Consider the following 14,736-nt stretch of genomic DNA (forward strand, 5'->3'; position numbering starts at 1 on the left):
GTGGAAGATATCCACTGATCCAATACAAATCAAATTGATTAATATCAATGCACTATTGCATTATATGCATTATTACTTCTTAAATTGATTTCAATATAGTTGTATGTTATAAACCTGGCTATTTTTAAGTAGTATTTTATGCATTATATGATTAGCAGTACCAGTTCAGAGGGACTTCTCATCAAACACATTGCTTATGAGAGTGGTGACTGTATCTTACTTTCTAATGCTTCCCAATCAAGATACACTTATGAAAGGTATGTGTTTATAATATGTTTTGCTTAACAGCATCTGACTATAGTCCCGTTAGTTGTTTGTAAGATGTTATAGTGAATATCCAACTACAAATACCAATTTACTGTGAGGATGTCTCTACGTGAATCCTAAGATCTCCCACTAATTGAAATAAACAAAACAGTCAGGCTCGGGAAAGATCCGGAACAACGCGTCCAGAACCACGCCTGCATTGTACACGCAAGCAGAACAACGCTTGCCTGAACAACGCAGACATTTTTCTCTGCCTTAACCACGCATGTGCTGAACAACGCACATGTGTGTTTAAGGCAGAGAAAAGGAAGATCCATTGGGAGAGGACGCGGTCAGGTAAGAAGAGGTGGGGTAGGGTTGGGGGTAGATTTTAGGGGTGGGCGCGGGGGTGAAGGGGTTGGGGTAGTTAGGTTATTTTATTTTTTAAGGGGTGGGGGTCGGTTCTATGGTTTTTAGGGTGGGGTGGGGGTTGGTGTTATTTTGGTTTTAGGGGTGGGGATTGTGTAATTTTGTTGGATTGGGTTTTTAGGGGCAGGGGGTCGGGATAATTTTGTATTAGGGAGGGTGGGGGGTTCGGGCTTTTAGGGGCAGGGTAGAGGGTCAAGGTAATTTTGTACTTAGGTGTTTGGGGTAATTATGTTTTTAGGGTGGGTGGGGGCAGGTTTTAAGTGGTGGGGGTCGGGGTAATTTTGTATTTAGGGCGGGTCGGGTTTTAAGGGGCGGGGGTTGGGGTAATTTTGTATTTGTGGCAGGTTGGGAGTGGGTTATTAGGGGTGGGGGTGTGGGGTCAGGGTAATTTTGTATTTAGGGCAGGTGGGGGGTCAGGTTTTTAGGGGTGGGGTGTGGGGTAATTTTGTATTCAGGGCAGGTGGGGAGGTCGGGATTTTAGGGGTGGGGGTGGGGGGTTGGGGTAATTTTGTATTGCAGGTGGGTGTGTTATTAGGGGTGGGGGGTCAGGGTAATCTTCAATTTAGGGCTGGGGGTGGGTTTGTAGGGGTGGGGTAGGGGTAATTTTGTATTTAGGGTGGGTGGGGGAGTCGGTTTTTACGGGCTGAGGGGGGGGGTTGGGGTAATTTTGTATTCAAGCCAGGTGGGGTAATTTTGTTTTTAGGGGTTGGGTAGTTTTATGTTTGGGGGTAGGGGTCAGTTTTAGGGTTCAAGGTGGGTGAGGGGTATCGGGGTAGTTTTTAGAGGTGGGGGGTCGGGGTACTTCTATTTTTAGAGGTGTGGGTGGGAGGTTGATGTAATTTTGTTTTTAGAGGTTGGGTTGTTTTATTTTTGGGGTGGGGGTCGGTTTTAGGGCTCTGGGTGGGTGGGGGTATCGGGGTAGTTTTTCAAGGTGGGAGGTCGGGGTACTTCTGTTTTTACAGGCAGGGTGGGGGGATCGGGTCATTTTGTTTTTAGGGGTTGGGTTTTGGTTTAAGGGCTCAGGGTGGGTGGCGGTATTGGGGTAGTTTTTAAGGGTGGGGGTTTGGGTACTTTTGTTTTTAGGGCGGGGGTGGCATGCGACAACCAAGCATGCCGTTTCCACACATGCCTTTACAATGAAAAATCATTGTAGAGGCATGAGTGGTAAAGGCATGCCTGGAAACAACACGGTCCTTGTTCCGACCGCATTGTGCAGGCATGCGTGGTTGCTGCATGCGTGGTTCCATCATACAACCGTCAGGCTCTGGTCCATTCCTTTCTAGGTCCCTTTACGAACGAATCTTAGAGTGAAAGGACAGTCCAAGCTCCAGAGTTATGTGGCTAGAAAGAGTCAACCATATTTTTGGCGCAGAGTACTAAATGAGGCAGGGTGCAGAAGCTGGACAATATCCCATTGGGCGCAAATGCAAACTTTGTACTCTAGTGACACTTGCAAATCTGAAAATTCTTTATGCAATATTTAGAAAACATAAACATATGAAATGATAAACTATAAAGTAAGACACAATGGTTCACTACCTTTTCCATTCCAAGCATTGTGTGTGAAACATTTAAAGACGGATTTTTTTACAATATGTGTTCCCGTTCTCATAGCAAGTGAATGAGAAGAGGCCCATGGGATCAGGCAAATGTAACTTGCTTTTTACGGTCTATAATGGCACATGGGGTGCAGGACAGAACACTAGTCCAGGTGCTCACAATGTAAAAAGTTGGAAGATCTTTAATTGATCCACTTCATGGGTAGATGGAATATAAAGTAACTAAGCCAAATACTTGATCAGAAAACCACAGGTGCACTGTTAAAAGACCTCCTTGTGTAACGATTTTTTCAGCTATCGTCACCATTTCTGGAGCGTGTACTTGTGCGATTCCATTTGCTGAGCTGCGGTAATATTGTGGAAGGGCAGCAAGCTATGAAATTGCATTTTGGGGAAACCTTATAAAGTGCAATTGTGTCAACAGAAGATGCATTTAATTCCTACTGTGTTTGCATTTGAATGTTTGTGAGTCCACAGATCCTTGTTTGGCCACAAACAGTCCCTACGTAGGCATCAAGAAAAACACAGGTAAAACTAACAGTACGGCCCCTAGAGAAGTGGAAACACTGCGGATACATACTAATGCATAGAAGGTACCCCTGGCTGAGCCACAGTCTAAAAAGCAAGTATCCAACCAGTCAGGTAAGGATTAGTTACAGAACTCTGGATACAGAGTACTAGCATTTAATGAGCTCCTTCACACACCGGAACACTGTTGCAAGAAAGTACCAAATAAGCAGATACTAACTAACATTTGGCAACATCACTTAGAAGCAGTGCTTAATTCGTAAATAAAACGTGCCGGTGATCTACGCTCTTCTTTGAAACACACGGCTGCTGCAATTAAATGTGGGCACAGGGAATACTGAGGCAGCGTAATCCAGAAGCCATCTCGGGCCTCTTTCATCCATTTACAGCCACTTCCTGCCCCTTCAGCTCACTCGTGAAGCTTTCTGCTTTCTCCCTTTGAGACGCTTTTCTTTATTCTCTTCCAAGCACTTTCCCATATGTGTCTTTTGCTCACAGTAAATGCCTGATGCTGAAAACTAAGTGCCGACCCCCCAAAACAAGTGCCGGAAATCACGGTCTCAAATTTAGCACTGCTTGGACAGCTCACAAAACTTTAATGGGTTTGTGGGAGGGTAAGTATATATATATATATGTGTATATATATATATATGTGTGTGTGTATATATATATATATATATATATATATACACATATACACACACACACACATATACATATATATATATACATACACACACACACAGAAAAGAACAAAGAAAATAATAAAAACATGAGCACTTCACCACCAGTAAATAAGTTAGGAAGACTCGAGCCATTTTCTCTGTACAGGATCCCCCACCATAAAAGGCAATGCTGTCAAATCCACACTGCGAAGCATCTTAGTGCACATTTACTGTTTACTTAAAATGTTTCCATCCAATTAGCCGCCAACCACCTTAGGTTTAGAATGCCCCTCTCAGGCTTATCCATGCAAAGCCTGTCATTCTGGTTTTTGACACAGACCATCAATGCCAACCACACGTTTTTCTATTGTATTGCTTAAAGAAAACAACTAAACACGGACAGTGTGGTCAATGACATAACTTTTAATGATCAGTTCCAACATTTACCACTGCAAGGCTTTTACATTGTGTAACCACACGTGTAAATAGAACCTCCTTAGTACCATCAAACAATGGGCTAAAACACAGGCTCAGCTAGCCCCGCCTCTGTGCGTGATACTCATAGGCAATGCTGAGAGCAGCTCTGAGAATGAAATAGAAGTGGCATAATACTCACTAATGTGATCAATGGATCCGGCGCAGAACTTCCCATAGAACTTTTTGGCGCCAAGACTCCTCAGGTCATGTATGGTAAAAGGCCACAAATGAAGCACGTTGTTTCTGGAAAAGGTGTCCCTCTTCTCCACAACCACAGCTTTGGCTCCTAGAGAGGCGAGCTCTATGGCAGTCCTTAGGCCGCATGGTCCACCCCCAATGATTAAACACTGAAAAAAAAACATTCACAAGTAGTCAAAATATCTCCAGTGCTACCTGTACAGACACAATTCAGACTAGAACTAAAACAGACCTACCCCTGAACAAGATTTATTCACAATGCATTTTTTCACAATGCACTTTCTTTATTTAGTTGGCTTTCATGATTCCGTCATGTATCAACACATGCTCTTCATATTGTTTGCTTATAATAAATACACAGCTATTTATTTAATAAAAAACTCATAAAAATGTGGCAGAAGTTTGTCAACTTAGAAAACATTAGCATGCTTCTGAGAAGGTGGCTTCAATGTTAAATAATTTCCAGCAGAATATTATGGATTTTTTAACATTCTGTTAATATTTCAAACAATTAGCACCAATTCCACATAAACGTACAGATAGTGACCGTTAAGTTTAAAATCAAATTAAAATTATGAACGATGTATATTGGAGAATTACATCTAATAGCTACAGTATGCAGTAATAAGGAAATATATAGGATATGGCATTACTTGTATCACATATATTCTTATATGTAGATCTTTATCATCAACTGATGCCGAAAATGGGCAGTACAAGAATGTAGGTGAGCACACAAGGAAAGTGGAAAGGAGTAAAAGGAGGGGTAGCTACACAGCAGCAAGAGCTGTAGAATGTTTGTGTAATGTGTACTTCATTATACACACTTTTCAAGAAACTGTTTTCATAGGTTCTCAAATATGTAGCCTGTTTCTTTTTATGTAAAAACTTTGCAAATGATGTTCGGGGCAACATGTCAAAAACTATTAATCCTCGTTAGGGAGCTTACTGATCTTACATATTGTCAAAATGAAACTCTTTGCAATGATTAGTGCTTTCCATAGTAATTGACTAAGGATTCTTGAGTAATTTTATCATCATAACCCAGAGTAATCAAAGTTTTAGCGATTAGTACTACCAAAACTAATGAGATCTTAGAGAATTTCACTCTCCAAATCTGTTTTACTCTTTAGCAGGCATGCATCATATGTATTAGACCACTGACAAGGCTGTGAAATGTCCAAAATTTAACAGGCCCAGGTGGAAAAGTTCCATCGCCATCCAATATTTTGGAAGGGGGATTTTTTGCTGTATTGAAGTTATTGGTAGATAAAGTGAGAAACTAAAGTCTGCCTTAAGCATTTTAGATCAAAATGTATCTGTTATTTGTTCCTCAAGACCTGATTCCTGTGAATTATTTAAAGGTCTCAATGAGTTCCCCTCACCATAGGTTCCCAGAAACATATGAATAACACAGGCCAAAACCACCTCCTTTTTCAGGTCCTGAAAAAGTTAGGGCTGGAAGCTAAATAGATGCACATCACTAATCTTATCAATTATTTATTTTTAAATATTATTTATTCTTTCGGCACAAGACTACAATATGTATTTGAATTTTAAATGGCTAAAAGAGAACAGTGATCCATTATTCATGATTTTATCTAACTGAAATATCCCCACACAAATAAAGTAGAACCAGAATATGTTTAAAGGTTGGGTGTTATCAAATTGTAGATTCTTTACGAGGATATACTTGCTTATTTAACTGCTTCAGTGGCAGTTCATAAAAAGTAATACAAGTAACAGTAGATTTGGTTCAGTTGAATTTGGTGTGCATGCTGCCCGAATTTAAAAGTGCATCAAAACTGAAAGGTTTCAAGGTACTAGACTCTAGTTCCATCTTATTACAAGTATCACTTTCTATGTTAGAGAGATATTGGGACAACTGTCTCAAGGCAAAAAAAAAGGTTATTGTTTTATAGATTAAAAACACCCCTCTTTAGATTCCTTTTAATTTTTTCCCATAAAAAAATTAAATAGTTTTTTTCCCCCAACACTCCCCACCTCCTGTAGGAACTGCCTAAGCAATCAATATGACGGCTTTTAATATGCCTTAAGCAACATTTGGATTCTAAAGAAATCTAAACAGTTCATATCACATATCTTAATTCACAGGATACCAAATATCAAAGACTGTCATTTGGAATTTGAGTGACCTTCATGGTCATATTTATTATGATTTATAAGTCCCAAACATAGATAAACATTGCCTTTCATAGTTTTCCAGAAACAATGTAACTAGTGAAATTAATAAAACTAGCCAAGGATGTGCATTGTAATGATATTACAAGTCAATAAATAGCTGCAGGACATATACAACTTGAGACTGCAGGCCGAGTGCCTAATAATCTCACTTCGTGTGCGAAAATTGGACTACAATTTTTGTGAAATTACTACAAACACCAGGAGTTATTTTCCAGGAAAAGGTTACCAAGTTTCGGAATTCAAGAGCTGTGGAACTCAGAATGGTGGAATAATATTGCAACATGGAAAACCCAAAACCAAGCCCACAGAATCCGCATTTTCCAGAGTGGTGTTATCACATCAATATACTGGATGTGGGAGAATAAAGGCCTGAGACAATCATTTCTATCAACGTTAGGGCAGTTCTAGCATGAGTATATGTTGAATATCCAGCACTGAGACAAAGGTAGCCTTTGATGATTGAGGCAAGATATTTCAAAACAAATGTATAACACTTTTTCCATCACCTTTATTGCTGTTGGAAACCATTATAATATCAATAGCTGCTGATGCCATATCGCATACATAAATAAATACAGTTCAAGTTAAACTAACAGTGGGAATTAATGTGACTCATCAATGCATTCCTAATGCCATCATCTAATGATCAGCATTGCCCTAGATACTTTATTCGTAGATCACAAATCATGCACACCCTTCAATGCATGTTTCTGCTGGATTTTAATTGCAATCTACATTCTTAAACCATGTGGAAATGTAATGGTCAACACATAAGGAGATAGATGCAAATGAAGGTCTTATAATTAAACAGACTACTATGCTCTTCAGTCCCAGCAGGATAAAGAGTCACCAGTCACAGCAGAAAGATTCCAGGTGACAATGCTTCCATTTTCTATGTCACTAGGAGATCCCAACTAAAGTGGCATTATCCAAGTTGTATCTCAATGAACTACATCAATGAGTTACAGACATAATGGATTTTGAAAGGTAAAACACCTAGAACAGAGATGAATAACTCATGTCCACAAAGGTAATACAGCACTAACATTAATGAAAGAAATTTGCATGTAGTTATCCTGAAAACCAGATTGACTCTTACAGAGAAACTTGATAGTGTCTGAATGAACAGTAAAAAAGGGTCTATTCTATATGATTCATCTAGGACACTATTACAGGGGTCTGGTAAGAGTGCTTAGGACCAATAGAGGGCAATAGGACCAGGTAGCACATAAATAGAAAATAATTTGCTAACGAGTTCCTGTAGACTAGTGCCCTGTAGAAATGATCACATCAAGACCAGGCCAGTCCATATGACCATGAATATCTTCGGCAGACACTAGGTGATGAAAATAGAATAGACCTTGTGTTGCTTTAACTCTATTTGGAGTTTAACTCAATTTACCATAATGTCATAATAAAGAGTATGGAAAATTGTGCTGAGTACCCAACCAGCAAGACTACAAAGGGCCAGTAAAAAGCCTTTCATCAGTATCCCATAATAAAATGCTGAATGCTGGGGCTTACAACCCATTGTCAGTGTGCCCTGTATTTGAAAACTAAGTTTGCGATCACCAACTTCAAACTCATGCCTTCGCCAACATCACTAAACTCAATTTCTGAATGTTCAAGGATGCTACAATTCTTTACCATATTCTAGCAATGCACAAGGAAAACATCTAGAGAGAATTACAATTTCTAAAGCTCAATTCAGGTTCAAGTTAAAGCATAGGATTTGTATGTCACAGGAAAGAGAGCATCAATCCAGGTTTCTCTTAAAGTGCATTTTGAATGGAGCTGCAGAAATAGACAACCCATGCAGTTATACATCTGATTTCTTGTATCTTTAAATTTATATTTTCAATGTTTCAGATACAGATTTGGACTATGAGGCAGAAGAACTGAAATTGTGGCATCATTTCAGATGTCAGTGCAACCTGATAATACATTCTAGCTAATGAAATCCAACATGTTGATTCTATTTCCAATCATTTCAAACATTTTTTGAGTCACCTCCTGACACTAGTGCTTCAAGGTTTTAAATCTCAACACCAAAGATCATATAATAACCTTGCTTACGGTAAGCTCTACCTTCCTGCTTTTTCATTCAAAGATAAATCACCTTCACAAGGTTGCTGCTAGTTCTACTTGGTGCTGGAGAATCAAACTTTTAAATGATTCATAGTAGTGGTGGGAATCACTACTAGGAGCCTCTGGCATTATTTGACAACTGCCGCTTCACTGCATTCTAGTTAAGGAATTTCAGTTTTTGCCTTTTCTTTTTAATCACTGTTTACATTTTTGAGGCATCTTGATGATCAGAACTACATAGTCATCCTTCCTTCCTCTAGATCTTGACTTACTAAGATCATCTCTTTGAGGAATCCTTCTATGCATTCATAAAACCTATACCAGCATCACTAATCAAACTATGTTCTGTGGACACTGGTCCCATTCACCTCAAGATAATCAGTTTCACTCTAGAGGAAGGCATCTTACAAGCAACCAACTCAATCCGCATCCGTCCTAATGTCATCCCTATTCAAAAAAGCACATCTCAATCCAAACAATCTTGAAAATTTTAGACCCATCGCCAAGCTAACATTCCTAGGAAAAACAACAAATAGGAGGTTGCAAACTAACTGCTGAACCATATATCAAACAACAGCATCCTATAGAAATGTAACATAGACAGACTCTCTCCAAATACTGACAATATCCTTAAAACATTAGGTAATGTGAAGGCCTGCTTATTGATGTTATTGATTTGTGTGCAGACTTCACTACTATCATCAGCAACTTGCTGTTAAACATGTTATCATCCTGAATGGACATAAAAGACACATTCCTAAACTTGTTCAAATTCTTCCCATCGGTGAAAACTCAATTTGTCACTTTTAGATCTGCCAGAATCTCTTCCTCTCCAATATCACCACACATTTTCTATCTCTACATGGGGCCACTGCGCAATGGTCCATGATAAAAAAAATATATATCCTTACATCATTATGCTGATAACACTGAGCTATAATCTCAATTCCTCTGACACATCTCCTAAAATCTTTCTTAAAGAGCAAATTAAATTGATGAGTCTTCCCTTAGAAACTAAACCAAAACAAAACTGAGTTCCTACTATTCTTTAGAAATATCTCCCCTCAACCAGCTCAAAATAACTTGACTACCTTCTCTCTTTGTGCATCACACCCTCCTTAGTACTGTCAGTGAAATACCTTGGATTTATCATGCACTCCAATTTCAGCCTGAATGAACACATCAACAAGCTAAGAAAATTCGCATCAGCACCTTAATAGGGAAATCAAACCTGCTACACACCTCCAGTGTACTTAAAGACTACTGTTCCATTCCTTGAACTCTCACAAATCTATGAAGGCAATGCTCTCTTAGCTAGTCTACCAAAAACTTCCATTACAACTTTCAGACCAGTTCTAAATCCAGAAGCCCGGCTTGGGTCAAGCCCAAAAGAATCAAGCTGCTCCCTCTAGAAGCTCACATCAATTTCAAAATTGCCTACATTACACAAAAGGCACCTCTGCTGGTCTGCCTTCTTACCTAAAAGACAAAAGCCACACAACATGCAGCAAAAGGACTACAAGATGGAAAAACTATTTCCCTCTCAGAATCCCTAAAATGAAGATTAGCAAAATCGCCAAACAAGCCTTTTCCTCCCTGACCTCGAGACTTTGGAAGTCTACTGCTGATGTCCTCAGAACTAATCTGAACATCCTGCCCTTCAAGAAAGACCTCAACACTCATATCAGCAAAAATCATTTTCAGCTTAGCAATCCTCCTCTCCAAATAGATTGTTTTCTTCCTGTGCTTACTGTATGTTCCCCTTATTCTCTCCCAACCCTTTGTAAACTGTTATTTGTTCTCTGTATTTCAACTTGTTCTTTGTAAAGCACTCCACTGTCTTTGTGGAGAGGACCTGCTCAATAATTACCTAAGTAAGTAAAAGGAAGTGTTAGTATTTGAATGGTTTATTGAGATGTAAAAAAGCATTTGTGTCAAGACTCGAGGTGGTTCAAGAATTTATAAAAAAAAAATTGAAAACATGCAATACAGCGATAAAGTGAACCTCGCACACCAGAATTCACTGGAGCACATATCTGACAGTTACTTTGTAAATGAGACGATTCTGTATTTGAGAACCACTACACGAACTCTGAACTAATAAAATGTTGGTTAGTCTCCTAAAGCCAAAAGTGGATTGTGCACCATGCTTAAAAAGGTTTATGATTATTTTAGGTTTATACTTAGAGTTACAATATATAAAAGCCATGACGTACTAGTGTCAAGAGCTGCCTCAAAAATTATAAAATATTTGAGAATAATTGCAATAATAAGAAAAGATAAACTTCATATCATCATGCGCGTTAGTAGCACCTCTGACCAGTCTGGATAAGTGATGAGAGAGGTCTCTGCATTTGTATTCCAGAAAGGGAACAGTCAATTTCTGTTTGGGAAAACAGCAATTTGCATACTAGCTGGGTTACGAATGTGAATTATTAGGCAGCATCACAAATTGTCCTGTCTCAGATGCTCACAAAACGGCCTACTTAATTAATATAAATTAGGTGTAGGCAGTTTGTGACTCCCCCTCCCAGCCTACCCCCCCCCCCCCCCCCCCAATGATTAGCTGCAAATACAGAGATGGGGCCGTACCATGAACAGCAGTCTTCCGTCCCAGTATTTGATTTCCCAAATAGGAAACTTAAAAAATAAACAGCCCTTGCCCATTAAAACACAGGCGCTGCTTAAAAAAAATCTTATTGGGAAAAACACCAATGGGAGCAAAGTCTGCTCTCCCAGTGGCTACCAACAGGATTCACAAAAGGGAAGGTCTCCCAAAAGGACACAGTTCTGTATGTGAATGAATTAACCAAACAACTCAGAGGTCGGTAACTTATTGGTTTGCGACCTCACTTGTGGGCATGAACCATGGACACATTGCTCACCAAATCGGACACAGGAGAGGGCTTCCCTCTCAGAGGCCCTCCAATTTGTGATTTTGAAAGGATCACAAAAGCTCTTTTATGAGTTGGAAATATTTTTCCAGCTTATAAAGTGGACTTTGTATATTAAGAAAAACCCTTTTGTTGTCACAAATACTCTAATATTGCGAAAAGCATGGTAAGCGATTGCAAAGTGCCTTGTACACCAGGCCTGAAACTTTTTCATTGATAATTTTACTTATGCAGGATAAAGTACCGATGTGTTTATAGAAGTTCATTTTTATTCTATCAAATGTATGATTTGGACAGTTGTATTTGCTCTGTGCATTTGTGTAGGCTAAAGGTACGAAGCTTTAGCCTATATATGCCTCACTTATAATATCAAAACCAATGACATTTGGCCAAGCAATTAAAGATCTTCCAATAATCTCAAATATTAAAATGCTTCTTTAGTATAGTGTTGAGAGATTATGTTGTGTTTTCAGATTGGTGTCAAAGACAGGAAAGATCACTGTCAACACTCTATTTCTCAGTTCTTCTGCCAATGACTTGCTTGGCTTCTCTCCAGATTCTTCACATGGTGGCAGAATGGTTTTGCGTAAGCCTGTATACGACACTGGAACAAATGCAATAACATAATAACTACCTCCTGACAAAGTAGCACGTGGTCCATTAAACGGCATGAGAATTAGCTCATGCTGATGTTGTATACAAAAAAAGTGATAGATGGAATACTTGAATTAATTTCAGCCACTGGAAACCACTTGGAACTGCATCCCAATCCATCCTTTTTTTGCACACCATGACCCATCAGTTTGGACTCAGTCACTTGCAAATCAGTCTTTACCCAGCCCGAACTGGCAGGCCATGTCCTCCCTGACCAAAACATAAGCACCCAGGACCAGTTTCGGCCTAGTTCGGGATCATCAGACAGGCATAGCTTGATTCATGTAACTCAGTGGGACGGGTATGCCCAGATGTATGTCCCAGCACTTACATCTCACCATCAGACAATAAGTAGACTGTACAAAGTACACACAAAGAGCGGTAATCAGACCGCAATGGCCATATCGTGCATTCTCATCAAAACATGCAGACTATTACCATGGCACACTTCCAAGGATTCAACCGGGACAAGAAAAATCTTAAACGAAACCATTTCAGTAACAACCACATGGCGTGATTTATGGTTTACGCGTGACCTCATCGGAGGGTTCTGGTCACTGTGGGGGAAATGATGTACTCGACTTTATCTATAGTTACATTAGGTCACAAAGAAAACATAGCTTCACACTTAGCCAGACAGTGATTGCATCCTTGGAGGAACTTGCACTGCGCCATTTCCGTTCTAACGTCAGAAAGAAGGGTTCCAATTATATTTCACTCTTATTGGAATGCTATCGTCTGGCCTCTCCCTGAACCACTTATTGTCAATTAGAAGTTTCCGCTGAACAGCAAAAGTATTGTTATTAATGAAAACATTTACAACTTTGAAACATGATCTAGAAAATCAAAGGGCAATCTAGTTTCTGAAACAGAAAGATAGCTGCATTCCTGTAGAGTACGTCCATTGTTATTGACTATTCACAGTTCATGTGCAACCTATAAAAGCAATTGCAACAAATAAGTAATTCCTCACCATGAATCACTTTCCATGAGAATGCGCCATCCTAAAAAAAAACCTGCAGTCTACACAACGAACATGGAATGCCATTCGCTTTACTAACACGTAGGACATCCGTGCACTCAGTTACCACAACAGAATCAGGACCAGATGTGAGCAGGGCCTGGGTCGCTGTTCTTCTGCGCATGCCTAATACAGTATGAGTAATATGGGAACTCGGTGTTCTGACAAGCAAATGCATCCCTGGCAGTCCCGTCTCAGTCATGCAATATTTAGAAACCACCGCCCTCCTCCTTTTTTTTTCTTTCACAATTGTCTATATTTAGTTTCATAATTTTTCTCTCACGGATAAACTGTCCAACATTTTCCAAAATAAGAAACAATGACAAATGCAGACATTCGGATCGTGGCTGTCAGGCACTTTCTTTTTGAGGCTGCTTAGCTGCATATTATCGCAGAAGATGCGTGGCCGAGTAATCACTCAGAATGATACCTAAACAAACTATAAAAGGAAGTGACAGATCTACTCCTCTACCGGGAAATAAAAGCATATTCTATATATATTTTACAGACATTGTAGCGATAGGCTCGAGACAGCTGCACTGTGAAGCCAGGCCTAAAAGTCAGCGTCAGACAGAAAGAAAACACATTTTACATCGCAGGGAAGAGTCAATGGTGCCACATTCTCCCCACCCCTTCTCGGAGCAATAAATATGCTTGTAACAGAAAATGTGTAAAACCATGCTGCTATGGAGTTGTTCTTAGCAGCATGAACATGGCCAATGACCAAAGTTAAAAGTGATTTATTATTCACTTTTAAAAAGAGTTCGATCATACTAACACATAAACTTAAAGAAATATTTTGAAAAGAAGATTTCTGACGTAAGATTTTACGGTGTGATTGTCAAAACAGATCTAAAGAAACGCTCTAAAATATTAACCACTGCAAACATTCCCTTGGTGTGGGTTGGGGGCCGGATTACTTGCTTCCCATCCACACCATTTTCAAGTCCTGGGATTTGCTTTTACTAATCATTTCTTCCAGTGGTGTTAGTACGACTGGTTCAAACTATAGTGAGCCAAGACTAGTCCTAGAACTCACTGTTTTGTTCAAATGAAAGCCCACGACTGGAAAAGTAGCGTTATCATGTATGGGTCTAGCATTTGAACCGTGATTCCCTGCCCTCGGCCATCCCCACGACCCAGCTAGTGACTCCCAGAGACAGAAAGTACAAAGCTTCTACAAAGAGAAAAATAAGAACATTTAATACAAAATTAGCATCATCAACACCAACTCGACAAACAGTGCAACCACATACAATATGTAGAGCCCAGCCTTGTATCTGCATTCACTTTGTATTGTAGAACATGTTTCTTTGCATTTATAGCTCAAAATCTTAAAAACCTAGGCTGCAGATTTACAAAAATTAGCATCTGGTCAACTCTCCCGTTGTAACAGAAAACTTTTCATATGGAGGTATCCACCCTACATAGAAATAATCACAGTTCCATATCAACAAGAAACTTGCAGTTTCTCTCACAGGTTTTCGAAGTAAATGAATTAAAATTAAATCTCATGAGGGTGGGTAATTCCTCTCTGACAAGAGCTACTTTTGAAACTTAAACGCTTTAACCGAGTTACTGTGGTACACTTTGTTAAAGGATGCTACTACATAAACAGAAATACACATAAAAAACAATAGTGTAAGTCCACAGAATGGATCCAAACAATTTCTAGAAACCACAACATTGCCGCTTTAAACATGAACATATTTTCTGCAGTCTACCATCAATACATCAGGAAATATTTTGCGGAGTTGCTGACTACCATCCAA

The 14,736-nt window shown here is 39.4% G+C and overlaps 1 protein-coding gene across 12 annotated transcripts in view; it reads right to left on the reverse strand.

The window, feature by feature from the left end:
- Nucleotides 1-14,736, reverse strand: part of MICAL2 (microtubule associated monooxygenase, calponin and LIM domain containing 2) — a 776,672-nt gene that overhangs the window by 560,913 nt on the left and 201,023 nt on the right. For all 12 annotated transcript variants that reach the window (XR_011201428.1, XR_011201429.1, XM_069223592.1 and 9 more), the window contains exon 3: nucleotides 4,044-4,251. Coding sequence is in view for 10 of the 12 variants with exons in the window: in XM_069223592.1 (XP_069079693.1) it covers nucleotides 4,044-4,251 (208 nt within the window). In the remaining 2 variants the exon portion in view is untranslated. The remainder of the gene's footprint in view (nucleotides 1-4,043; nucleotides 4,252-14,736) is intronic.

The sequence above is a fragment of the Pleurodeles waltl genome, chromosome 3_1, assembly GCF_031143425.1.
Source record: "Pleurodeles waltl isolate 20211129_DDA chromosome 3_1, aPleWal1.hap1.20221129, whole genome shotgun sequence".
In the NCBI taxonomy this organism is placed as follows: domain Eukaryota; kingdom Metazoa; phylum Chordata; class Amphibia; order Caudata; family Salamandridae; genus Pleurodeles; species Pleurodeles waltl.